The sequence below is a fragment of the Balaenoptera musculus genome, chromosome 20, assembly GCF_009873245.2.
Source record: "Balaenoptera musculus isolate JJ_BM4_2016_0621 chromosome 20, mBalMus1.pri.v3, whole genome shotgun sequence".
Lineage (NCBI taxonomy): Eukaryota > Metazoa > Chordata > Mammalia > Artiodactyla > Balaenopteridae > Balaenoptera > Balaenoptera musculus.
The window spans coordinates 25,326,258-25,339,319 of record NC_045804.1 but is presented as its reverse complement, the minus strand read 5'-3'; the positions used below and the strand labels follow the sequence as shown (position 1 = coordinate 25,339,319).

Genomic DNA, 13,062 nt, shown 5'->3' with positions numbered 1-13,062 from the left:
ATTTAGTCTTGGTTCCCCAAGCTGGGCACTCCTCCCAAGAGTGGGGACCAGCTCCCTCACTTAAGTGGGGCTCTCTGAGAGCAGAGATCACCTCACCCTCATCCCTCAGACTGCGGCGCAAGAGATCTCAGCCACCTCTGCCCCTTCACCTCCTTTATAGCTCTGAAACACCAAAAGAGGGAGGAGGGCCTTGGGTTTCCACTGGCTCTGCTTTAAAACATCATGGCTTTCTGTTCCATACGGGAGAAGGGGGACTCAGAGGGCCCAGTCGGCGGGGCAACTTTGGTTAAGTCCCTGGTTTCTTGCTGCATAGACGAGGCTGGGGTGCGAGGAGATATCTTCGGGGTCTGTGAGGTCCCTGGCTGGCCAGACCCGAGACCCGGACAGTGTGCTACCTCATTCCACCACCAGGAGGTGTCTGTGCCCTCTGGCTTTTTTTCCTGTTGGGATGCTGACAGGGTGAGTGGGGGGGAGGGAGGCAAGGAGAGCAGTGTAGGGTCACAGTAGGTAAAGCAAGATCTAGGCCTGGGACCGTCGGCAGAGAGCGCCACCTCTCTCCGCGGGGAGTCCGGTGCGGGGGAGGGGGTGGTGGAGAGTGCAGGACCTGGGTCCCCTTGACAGAAGGCTGGGGGAGGGAGGTCATGCAGCCCAAGGCAACAGTTAACCCAACGCAGCGGCAGATGTTCCTTCTCTACCCTGCCAGGGAACGCCTTCCTCCCAGCTGGGAGGACCAGGTTTCCGGAAACACTGCTGCCTGCTCAGGTATGCGCACCACCCGGGTGGGGCAGACTCCGGAATTTGCTTGCAGTGGAACTGGGGGAGGCAGCAGAGCTGGGTTAACTGCATAGACGGGGACAGCTCCGAACTCCCTCCTCCAGTCCCCAAATGGACGAACCTAGGATTCCGGAAATTCCCGGAGGGTCATACCAAAGCGAAAGGGAAAAGGGGTAATAAAGCTAGGTTTGTCTTTCCCGACCCCCACCCCCTCACCCCCTCCCCGCCCGGGTGCCCCCTGCAGGCCACGTCCTCAGCACGTCTTCAGCACCTGTTGCAGATGGAGGCGCACTTCGGTGGCAGTTTCCCAGGGCACCACCCTGGCGCGGAAGGAGCTGGGCTCGGCCTTCTGCGCCTCCTGGATAAGGCGGTGCATGGGGTAGCCGCGGCGCGGGAAGGCCACGTCGCCTTCTGCCAGCACCCCCATGGGGCAGAAGTCGTTGGCGCCGTCGCCCACGTAGAAAAGGCGCTCGAAGTGCACGCCGTCGTGGGCCCGCTCGCGCAGGTAGTCGCTGAGCACCTTGTGCTTGCACATGTTGGCGGGGCAGCGAGCGCAGCTGTGCGCGTGGAAGGGCCGCAGCGCCAGCAGCCCCCGAGCGTCTGGCCCCGACGGGTTGCTGAAGATGCGGCGGAACAGGCCGTGGTGGCCGGCGGCGCGCAGCGCACTCTCCACGCCAAAGGTGTTGGCGTCTGAGATAAGAATAACCTCAAAGCAGGCGCCCTGCTTGGCCACAAACTGCAGCAGCTCGCCCATGCCGGGCGACAGGGGGATGGCCTCGTAGATGGCGCGCAGGTCCCGCGGCCGCACGCCCTGCTCGCCCAGGTACTGGAAGACGCGCTGCATGTACTCGTTGTAGAAGCCCTCGCGGTAGGTGGCACGCAGGCTCTCAGGCAGCCGCTGGCCCGGCGCGGCGCGCACGATGGAGTCGTCGCTGTTTTCATCCACGATAGTCTCGTCAAAGTCGAAGGTCAGGAGGAAGCGCGGTGCGCCCTGCGCAGCCATCCCGCTGTCCTGGGAGCAGGGGAGAGAGGAGCAGGAGGAGGGAGCAAGCGAGGGGGGGCGCGGCGGGAGCCGGCCGGGGAGAGGCTGGTTAGCGGGCCACGGCCAGAGGCGCTGGCACATCCAAGACCTGAGGAGGACCCAAGACTGGTTAAGCAACGCCGACCCCACCCCCAGCCTTCCCCGCCCACCCCCTTGCACCTCTCGGTTAACTGCGCTAGGGTTTATCCTCAGGGGACCATCCTCCTCGAGAACCCAGAAGGGCTTCTTTGGCACCTGCTTCTTCTCTCATCCGGGGCTATGGGGGCTTAACGAGGGTCAGCTTAAAAGAGTGGAAGAGCAGCTTCCAAGGGGGCACTCCTTTGGGGAGGTTTCTGGACTAGACTATTCTGGAGACTTCCAGTGACCCCAGCTGTCCGTTGGATACAGGGAGGGTGGGAGGGACTCTCTACTCCCTCTCCCCTAACATAGTCAAGGGAAACCACCCATTCATCCAACTCCAGCAGCCTCCTCGTTCCCCTTTGTGGCCATGCACAGCCGAGGGCTTGTGGGACTGTGGTGGACCGGAGGAGCCAGGGAAGACTTGTTGGCACCACCCAAGGCATGTGGGCAATCAGTGCCAGGCCTGGAGAGTTAGATGCCTGGGCTTCTGCACTGGCCAGAGAATTGGATTTTAGCTCTTGGAAGAACCAGGTAGGTGGATTGACTATCCCAAATCCAGGCAGGCTCTCTGTGATCTGCTTCCAGCCAGTGGCACTGGGCAGGGGTCCAAGGATGGGACACAACTTCTCTGGGGAGTTTTAGGGCCCTGTGCTGACAGCTCATCACTAGTCACTTGCCAATTCCCTGGGAGGAACTTGTCAGCAGGTGGGGTTTCTGCCAGAGTCCGAAGCAAGCGGGCAGCAGGAGAAGCAGTGGGGCTTGGGGAAGTCAGAGCCTCCCACACCAGGCCACGACATACCTGGGAGACAGGTAAGGGAGAGGAAAGAGAGCAGCAGTGGCTGAAAAGGCAGAGGAGGGAGCAGGTAGTGGGGACATGGGTGGGGGGGGATGAGGCAGGAGTGGGGAAGAAGAGGGCTAGGAGGAAGTCATGCCAGGGGGCACGGGGAAGAAGGGACAGGAAGTCAAGACCTTGGGTTAATCATGTTGATGGGGGGGGGGCGGCGGGTGGGAAACACAAGGGAGAGGATGGGAGGCAACAGGGCAAGTGTGAGGCACGAAGGCAAGCAAATGGAGAGCAGAAGCCCTCTGTAGCCTGTCCCTGCCTCTTTGCCTGCCAGCAGCTTTATGTGACAGACGGGCAGCGAGCAGATTATGTACAGCTTCAGAATATCCACCATGCTGGCTTTCTTCTGCCTCTCAACCCCCCACCCCAGTTAGTTGAGACAGAACCACCCCTCTTTCTGGTTTCTTCCTACCTCCCTTTCCAATATTCCTGCGATGTTTATGGCCTGGCACATCCTGTAAACAGAAGGCCAAGCTCCTAATTTCCCAACTGGGATTTGAACCTGCTATCTGCCTCCCTAAGAGAATTGTCCCTTTGACTTCATCCCTAGAGTCACTCTCTGGTCTCACCAACATCTGTCTGTGAGTTTCAGTGGCCCACGATCCCTGGAGTTGAGGATGTAAAGCATCAGGGCCCCACCCCTGGGATGGAAGCTTCCAGGGATTAGTGGAGGTGCAGTAGAGGTGAGGGCAGGCTTAAAAGGGGCTGGATAGGGCTCCTCCCTCCCCATGGTGGGAACATGGGAGCTGAGGCCTCATCCTAAGAGACCCCTGGAGGGACCCACTTACCCTAGACAGGCATCGGAGGCCAGCAACTGGAAAACACCCGCTCATTGTCAGTACATCACCCTGGGCACCACCTGTAGGGACTGTTGGCCTCCAGCTGTCGTCCAGAGCTCCTGACAACCATACAAGTTCCGTTTGAGGGTGCCCAGTCAGGTGGCTTTGTTTCCTTGTCCTAACCCCTCTCCTGAGCCCCAGGAACCACTCAGTAAAAACAGCCCCTCAGATAGGCTAAGGACCACAAAGCCCTTGCTAGGCACCCTCTTGACAATCCCCCACGATGCTGGAAAGGTTACAGATGATATTATTGGAGACCTAGAAAGGTTAACCGACTTGTGCAGACATCACCCACTGTATGTGGCAGAGAGAGATCTCAAAACCAGATCTCAGAGTCTGAGACCAGTGCTTTTTTCTCTGTGTGGTCATTGCCCCATTCTTGTGTATGGTACATCATAGTTTACAAATCATCTTCACTCATATTCTCTCCCTGCTCATCACAATCCCATGAATTCAGCAGATGAGAAGGGCTCAGAGATTTAATAACTTGCCCAAGGCTATGATGGTTCCGTGGCACAGAGCCTGGTTCATGAACACCTGGCCACAGCCTTGCCTGCCCTCTGCCCTCAAAGGGGAAGGGGCAGATGACCAGGCTCACTGCACCACAGCTGGAGGGCCGGGACCCCTGGGCACCACAGGTGATCTGGGACTGTCTTCCTCCCTGGTGCTTCTAGAGGCCGGCAGTCAGCAGGAGTCGGGTTGAAATTTCTGCCGGACTTTGCTATGTAACTTTGGGGACAGGGTTTGGCTTCGTGGGGGCTTCACCAGCGCAGCTACAAACCCACAACTCCCAGTGCCTCCCCTCCATCCTGGGGTTAAATGAGAGACTAGATGCAGCTGGGACAGGTCTGGAAAGCTACTGTGAGCCAGGAGACTAGACAGGCTAAGGAGCAAAGGAGCAAAGGTCTGGCTGGCTGCTGCCCTCTGGTGGTGAGAGTGGGTGACACTGGGTACCCCTCTGACTTTGTCAAGTTGACTCTCCCCAGACCATCCCAGGACAGCAAGGAGAAGCTGTAGCCCTCAAGACAGAGACTGGGATATCCCAGGAGGGAGGGGCTCTCTCGCTCTCCATCTTGAGGTACCCCATCCCTCCCCACTCCCTGACCACGCATGCGTTAAACCCTTTCGCTAGGGATGGGATGTGGGTTTCAGCCTTTTCCGTAAGAACTTGTAATCTAGGAATTGAGAGTGGTGGCCAAAGCTGAATGGGGCAGTGGGCAAAAAGAGGGAGGGGGTTGGGAGAAGAGACACAGTTCAAGAAGATGGGAGAGAAGGGGAGGGAGGCATGTGAGGTGAAGGAAGGGCACGTTTGGGGGGTTAGAGGTGGGAGGGCTGTCCCCAGTCCCCATCTAGAGGGAGTTTCAGCCTTCCAGAATCCTGCCTGATATCACATGTCCCCCAGGGGCCAGGCAAATCCAAAGAGAAAAGGTCAAGGGATGCCACTCCCCTTGTAAAAGCAAACATGGACAGACATGTGCCGGGCAGATACAAAGATAAAAAAGGGTCTCCAGGAGCCACCCAGAAGCCAACTTTCATTGCCCTTGGTTCTTTTTCTTTTCTTTCCTTTTTTAAATTTGGTGGAATAGTCTACTGGTTTTTAATCACGTTCAAAACTTCTCATAGCAAAAGAAATAGTTACATTTTTTTCATCTAATACTAGTATTTAGGGAAATCAGTTAAACATTTATTTGGTGAGTTGCCCTTGTTTTAGTCCCCAGAGCAGAAAGCCAGGCATCCTGGGTTTCTCCCCTCGAAACTGAGAAGGCCATGCTGTGATACCCATCCCTACCCCAGAGTAGTCAGAGGGACCCCAGGCCCTGCTTGGATCTGGCTCCTGTGACATTCAAAAAGGTACTCACCTCTGCTAGCTTTGTCCTGCGTGATCAAATCCTTTTGTGGTCACCAAAAAGAGTCCCTCAGAGGAAAGGGGGACAGGACCTCTGAGCTTCTCCTGCGGGCTAGAGTAGAGAGAGAAGGGTTTCATCAGGCTGGCAGGGAATCCACGTTCTAGTCCTACCTAAAAGCAGTGCTTCTCTCCCCTCCCCTTCCCCCCCCCCACCCCGTGCACCTTTTTACACAAGTGCAGCTACATTGCATCTATGGGAATAGGGTGGGAGGACATTTGGGGATGGGGGAGGGAAACAAGCATAGGCCCTAAGTTTGAAATGCCCCTCTTAATGGATGGATGGAGTTTTAGCAGTTTTAACGGTTTTCTACGAGAAACGTGCAGGATAAGGATGTGGTGGGGGCAAGGACCCCAGAGATACTATAGTAACGCGTCCTCTTAGTATCAACCACTAGAAATCAGATTCCACCACTAGGCTGGAATTCTCTCCCTCCCTCAGACAGCACTCCCAACTTTGTCATGGTCTATTCCTTGCTCACCACCACCAGCAGTGAATGGGAAAGGCCCAGAGAGGTCAAGATAACATCCTGGGTCACACAGCATCAGAATCAAGATTAGAACTCAGGGGTCTCTACTGCTTCTTGGGAAAACTGCAGCCAGAACTTTCCCTATTGCCCCCCTGGGTTGTGAGCTTGCAGTCCTGACTAGCTGGGTTAAAGTCCTGGAGCTCTCGTGCCAGTGAGGAAGCTGAGACCAGGAGTCACCTCTGGTCTCGCCCTGCCTGGGTGGACAAGCTAGGAGGGGATCCTCAATAGGCAAGGAGGTGGCAGCTGCCGGTGGAATTGGGGGGAGAGATATTTTTAGAGGTGGCTGGAAAGCAGGCACTCTGGCACACCCCCAGCTGGCGGGTGCTTCGCTCCAGTGAGGGGCGGCGGGCGGGCAGCTCGGGAGTCGAGGGGACTCGTGGGTGGCAGGGAGCAAGGGAGCACGGATTCCTAAGCCTTGTCCTAGTCGGGGACGGACCGATACGCGGACAGCCCATTCCTGAGGTAGGAAAAAGGGGACTCATTCCTCCGCCCCGGAGACTCCCCCAATGACACGCGCGTGAAAGAGCGCTCTCAGACTCAGCGCAGCCGCCACCCCACACTGGGACCCCGGCCCTCCCCACTTCGGGAAACCCAGGACTCACGTGGGGAGCGGTGGCTGCGGAGGTCTGTCCCGGCTGAGTTTGGAGTGTAAAGAGTGGGGAGAGGGGCTAGCTGAGGTATTTGGGCGCAGGATGGAGCAAGGGGTGCTTACGGGAATTGGAGGGGACGCGGTGTCTTATCCGCCCCCGGATTTCTGGGTTCTGGCTCTCACGAGTCCCTCCACTCCCGAGGGGCCGTGGATGATGTGCATCTGGGCCGCTCTCTCCACTTGTCCCCCATCCCCCCGCCGGGCCGCCGCCGCGTCCCCTTTAAATACCCGGGAGCCTGAGCCGGAGCCCGAGCCGCGGTTGGCGCTGCGGCTGCCGCAGCACCCGGGCCCACCGCAGTCCCCGCACGTCACAAGCGGCTGTCCAATCACAGTGGTGCCGGAGAACATTAAGGGGGCGGGCCTCCGGCAGGCCACGCCTCCCGGCTGCTCCGGAGGCTCCCGGAGCGCGAGCGAAGGTGGGATTGGGAGCTGCGGGGAAGGGTAGGAGGGTGGAGGTGGAGCGCGTCCCTTCAGAAGGGCGTGGGTGGGGGGCACCCTCAGAGCGGCTGCGGGCCTCTACGTAAGTCCCGAGCACACACCTGGAGGTGCCCGGGCTGTGGACTTTCTCCACCGCCGCCTCCAGAGCTCTGATCCCGGAGATTTGCAGAAATGCACCCCCATCTCCAACCCTTATTCCGTTCTGCTCTCCTAAGCCCGAGAGTAGGGATCGGTTGACCCCGCCGAGGAAAAGCAGTTCCTCTACCACGTGCGCATAGCTAGGTGCCCTCTGCCCTCCAGGCGGAGTCACTGCGCCCCGCTTCTTGGGACCCTTGCCCCCGTTACAGGTCACAGGGGGTTGCCGACTTTCCCACTCCCCTACCCTGTAAACACTAAGTTGGGGACCAAACTCTCTGCCCCTTTGCAAGTAGTGTGGTAAATAAAAAACCCACTTTCTCCTCGCTCCGTGAGTCCTTTCCTAGCCACACCCGCCCCACCCTTATGCCCTCCCACCCTGGTGGTGAGGAGGAGAGAAGATTATGTTTAGAGAGGAAAGAAACTTATTTACTGAGAACATACTATGAACCGGGTATCGTACTAGATCGCAGCACTTATGGCTGAATGTTGACAGCAGGAGAAATTGAGTTCAAACCCAGGCACACCTAACTCATGGAGGTCACAAAGGGGCTGTGTGAGTGGGGAGAAGGTGGGCAGCCCCAGGCCTGGGTCTAACTTCAGTCCTCCCTGGTCTCCCTGGCTCCACTCCCAGGAGAAGAGAGGGCGCAAATGCAAAGGCCCTGAGTGATCTGGAGGCCAGTGGGGCTGGAAACCAGAGAGGGAGCGAGGGTCAGCCAGGGAGTACCCTAATCTCTGTGCCAGGGGCTAGGGGTACATTGATGAGTAGGACAAATGTGTGCCATGTTTCCATATATACAAAGGGGAAGCAAGGCTTTAAATCTGCAAACCTGACCCTTAAAACCCTTGCCAGTAACTCCCAGTGCCCCAGCTCCTTCAACTGGTTTGCTGCTCCACTTCATCTCACACCCCTGTCTTCACGCCTCACCCTTTCCTGCTGCTCCCCTGCAGGGGGCCCTTTCCTCCTCAGGACCACGCCCACCCCATTTGCTGAGCAAGTTCAGCCTGGACATCAACTCTTGCCCTGTTATACATCCTGCAGCTCCTTTTATTATACTGATCACGTGTGTGCTAACAGAGCGCATAGTAGGTGCTGTAAATGTAAGCAGATAGGGTACGGGGTCCCTGGAGAAAGAGATCAGGCATGGCTTTCTTGACATGAGAGAGGCCTTTTTTTTTTTTTTTTTTTTAAAGGCAATCTTATACAGTGATTAAGCACCAGGTTCTTTTTTTAAAATTTTATTTATTTATTTATTTATTTATATTTATTTTTGGCTGTGTTGGGTCTTCGTTTCTGTGCGAGGGCTTTCTCCAGCTGTGGAGAGCGGGGGCCACTCCTCATCGCGGTGCGCGGGCCTCTCACTGTCGCGGCCTCTCCCGTTGCGGAGCACAGGCTCCAGACGCGCAGGCTCAGTAGTTGTGGCTCACGGGCTTAGTTGCTCCGCAGCATGTGGGATCCTCCCAGACCAGGGCTCGAACCCGTGTGCCCTGCATTGGCAGGCAGATTCTCAACCACTGCACCACCAGGGAAGCCCGAGAGGCCATTTTTTTTTTTTTTTTTTTTAAATAAAAAAAATTTAGCGACTTTATTTATTATTTATTTTTGGCTGTGTTGGGTCTTCGGTTCGTGCGAGGGCTTTCTCTAGTTGCGGCAAGCGGGGGCCACTCTTCATCGCGGTGCGGGGACCGCTCTTCATCGCGGTGCGCGGGCCTCTCACTGTCGCGGCCCCTCCCGTTGCGGGGCACAGGCTCCAGACGCGCAGGCTCAGTAGCTGTGGCTCACGGGCCCAGTTGCTCCGCGGCATGTGGGATCCTCCCGGACCAGGGCTCGAACCCGTGTTCCCTGCATTAGCGGGCAGATTCTCAACCACTGCGCCACCAGGGAAGCCCCCGAGAGGCCATTTTTGACCTAAGCCATTTTGTGATCTGATCCTGGCCACGGTGCTTATCGTTAACAGGTCTCAGTAATTCATGAGTCTAAGGAAAGTGAGGGAATGCAGGAAAAAAGGAAAAGCAGTCAAGAAACAATAGCTCAGCGATAAAACAGAGTCCTAGTTCCTCCTCAAGGGATCTGCATAACAATCTGATACATATCTTTGAGTTCTGTAGGAACTAAGGCCCCTGCCCAGGTGGAGGATGGAATGAAGATGTTGACCCTCCTGACTTTAATCAAGTAAAGCTTGAACTTTGTTGACCTTTGCCCCAGTTCTATGCTGAATCTCCTTTGGGAAAGATGCCTGGTGTTCTCCTTATTGACTTTTTTTTTTTTTTTTTTGGCTGTGCTGCCTGGCTTGCAGGATCTTAGTTCCCTGACCAGGGGTTGAAGCCGGGCCACAGCAGTGAAAGTGTGCTTTAAATAATAAATTCTTCCTTCTCCTGGTCTTTGGTTTGGTTGTGTCTTTTGGCTCAACACCCACCAAGAGGCGAACCTAGTTTTCAGGTAACATAAATATTTTTCCATATGTCAGTTCATGAAATCCTCACCACCCTATGAAGTGGGTGCATGGCTCGTTTTACTGTTGGGAAATCAAGGCACAAAGAGTTGAGCTAGACCAGGGTCACTCAGCTGGTGAATGGTAGAGCTGGGCTTCCAACCTGGCTGCCTTAATCATCACGCCACACCCTCTCATTCAGTGTCTGCCTCGCTGCTTCTCCTGTAGGCAACATGAGGGCGGAGACCACGCTTGTCTTATTTATTAGTGTCCCCTTAGTCCCTAGTATATAGACCCTGGCACATAGTAGGCCTTAGATATTTGTTGTTGGATGAAATAAGTCCCCTGCTGTGTTCACCTCAACATTAGTCTCCTCAACATTAGTGCTCCACTTGCGTTCCCTGTTAAATCTTCACACCAACAGTCACTTCGGATTTATTCCCGTTTACAACAGGGAAATTGAGATCAAATGACTTGTCCAGGGTCACATGCTCTCAGGAGGCACTAGATTCTAATCCCTTTGATGCAATTAGCCCTTTTAACCTTGTTTCCAGATTCACCCCTGGGGCTGAAGGAGAGGTGGGCAGAGAACTTCCTGTAGCCCTCTATAGTGAGTTCTCACTGCCTGATTTCGCCTTCCAGCCACAGGAATACCAAAGTTCAACAGGGGCTTCATGCAAAGCGCCTTTATGGAATAAATGTAGAAACTCCTAATTCTCCCTGCACTAAAATTTTCAGGACACACCCTATCTCTCTTTAAACTTTCCCCTCTCATTGTGCCAATGAGTAAGCAAGTTGGATGATCAGCCATGTGTCTAAAGATGGGGACAGAAGGAATGGGAATTCCCACCTGCTACCACACCCCATCCCCGCCCCCAGCAGGTTGAGGCCTCTGCCCAGTGCTCTGGCTGCAGAACTTCCTCCCCTCCCATGGGGTTCACCTTAGAACTCAGCTCAGTCCATCTGGCAGAGAGCTTGTGGGGATGGGAGTCATCTGAGGTGACAGGGACAGGAGTCCCTGGTGAACCCTGACTCAGGCGGCCAGGAATAGAGCTCTCCAGCTGGTCTTCACAAAGAGGATGTAACTCGTGCCCCCGAGGTTTTGGTTGTAAGGCCTGGGAGGCCGGGAGGCCAGGAATGTGGCCTCTGACTCTCCAATCTGCCTGGTGGTGAGAGGGGCACGGGCCAGAGGGAAGAGCAGATCGCTGCCGGGACAATTGCATTCGGGCACCGGGCACCGGGCACCGATTGGGTGCCAAGAACATAATCCCCACATCAACCCTGGCAGATGGGTTTTAGTATTTCCATTTTACAAATAAGAAAGCAGAAGCTTGGGGACATTAAGAAAGCACCTTGCCCAAAGACGCTGTGTAGCAAGTGGTGGTCAGTCCCAATGTTCAGTTCAGCACTTCTCTGTCTGCAGAAGGCAGAGGTTCCCTTGGGGATCTGGTAACTGATGCAGGTGGGCTTAGTGGAAGAGACCACTGAGAGTGATCCCGCTCAGGCAGTTCTGCAAGATCTGTCTTAGGTGCTCTGGGTCTAAGGCATTGTGCTGGGGCTTAGGGATAAGGGCTGGATAAATCCCTTTCCAGGTATCTCATCTCCTTCCTAGACAACAATTACTGACATTGATGGAGCACTTAATGTATGCCAAGCAGTGTTCCAAAAGCCTCAGCTTTCTTCATTCTCACATCAAGCCTATGATCTACTAGTTCCCCCATTTTACAGATGAGAAAAATGAGGCAAAGAGAGTGGTATGTAATTTGTCCAAGGTCACAGAGCTAGGAAGAGGCAGAAACAGGACTTGAACCCAGGCAGTCAGCCGCAGAGCTCTATTCTTAATCATCACATGGCCTGCCTTAAAAGTTTCTGAGTTTTGAGTTGCCTTCCTATAGATTGGAATAGGCTGCCCCACCCCCACCCCCATCCTTGGAAGAATCTGGCAATAACATAGATCAAGGCTCAGATCTTCAGAGCTGGGTTGCATCAGTAGCTGTGAGCGCCAGTCTCCTGCTCTCTAAATCACCACTACTATACAGTATTTATGGGTTTGTCCTTTCATTCATTCAACAGATATTATCTGCATCAGGCACTGGGAGATATGACATTGAGCAAGACATAGACCCTGCCATCCAGGAGTTATAATTTAGAGAGAAGACCGGGACAAGCAAATAGTTCTTCCCAAAAGAGTGTCAGAGGGAATTCCCTGGCAGTCCAGTGGTTACGACTCCATACTTCCACTGAAGGGGGCACGGGTTCGATCCCTGGTTGGTGGGGGGTGGGGGGGAGTTTCAGAGAACTGGCAGCTCTGTTATACCTGTGACCATCAGGGCCCTTCTGTCTTGTCCTTCAGCAGGTAAGGCAGCTGGGACCTGAGGTGCCTCCAGGAAAAAGAAGAGACTCATAATCCAGGGGTAGGGTCCCCTAGAGATGCCCCACCCTGACCATTCTCCTTCTTGGCTGCTGCTGGCTGTCCCCTTCCCTCTCTTTTCCACCTTCCCTGAGCAGCCTGGAAACACCCCAAACACCTCTCCACCCCTGCATCTTTCTGTAAGCAGATAGCGTAGGGGGTCCCCGGAGAGAGAGAACCAGGCCTGGCTTTCTTGACATAAGTGAGGCCATTTTTGACCTAAGCCATTTTGTGATCTAAGCCTGGCTACAAAGTATGCCCTTAAACAGGTCTCAGTTATTAATTATTTTACGGGCAGGAACAAAGGAACGGCAATCAAGAAACAATAGCTCAGCGATTAAACAGAGTCCTAGTTCCTAACCCTAACCCTAACACTAACCCTCAAGGGATATACATAACAATCCGATGCATATCTTTGAATTCTGCAGGAATTAAGGCCCCCACCCAGGTGGAGGATGGGAACTACAGCTGAGACCCCAGACTGATCGGAACAAAAGGAGTGATGATGCTGACCTTTTCTGACTTCAATCAACTAAAGCTTGAACTCTGTCCACCTTTGCCCCAATTCTATGCTGAATCTCCTCTGCTCAAGCCACTTCATGAATATGCGTACACTGCCCAATTCCCTTCAAGAGTATGCATGTACCCTTAGCTTAAAACTTCAATTTTGCTGCTTTGGGGAAGATCCCTTGTGTTTTCCTTACTTGTTGCAGGTAATTAATCCTTCCTTCTCCCACTCTTTGGTTTGGTTGTGTCTTTTGGCTGGACACCACCAAGAGGCAAACCCAGCTTTTCGGGTAGCATTTCCCTCCCTGCCTTCCCCAGCCCCGGCCCCTTCTCCATACAACGGGCTCACCCTGACTGAGCTGTCTGCTGTCCTCCGCCACTAAACAACAAGATTGGGGAGTAATGTGGCAGGGGGAACAGGATAGAGAAATGAATGAGC

General features: G+C 54.8%; 1 protein-coding gene across 4 annotated transcripts; it reads right to left on the bottom strand.

Moving 5' to 3' along the window:
* Positions 1-142: 142 nt before the first annotated feature.
* PHOSPHO1 (phosphoethanolamine/phosphocholine phosphatase 1) lies at positions 143-6,912 on the bottom strand. 4 transcript variants are annotated; one of them, XM_036835328.1, is made up of 4 exons: positions 6,655-6,912; positions 5,479-5,577; positions 3,569-3,678; positions 143-1,786 (listed from the first exon to the last, which is right to left on the bottom strand). In XM_036835328.1, exons 3-4 carry the CDS (start codon positions 3,611-3,613, stop codon positions 1,028-1,030), a joined length of 804 nt encoding a protein of 267 aa, XP_036691223.1. In that variant the 5' UTR covers positions 3,614-3,678; positions 5,479-5,577; positions 6,655-6,912; the 3' UTR covers positions 143-1,027. The 4 variants fall into 4 exon arrangements, with proteins under 4 accessions (XP_036691223.1, XP_036691224.1, XP_036691221.1 ...); XM_036835329.1 differs by having other exon boundaries at positions 6,765-6,912; XM_036835326.1 differs by lacking the exons at positions 5,479-5,577; positions 6,655-6,912 and having other exon boundaries at positions 143-1,904; positions 3,569-3,670.
* Positions 6,913-13,062: the final 6,150 nt, after the last annotated feature.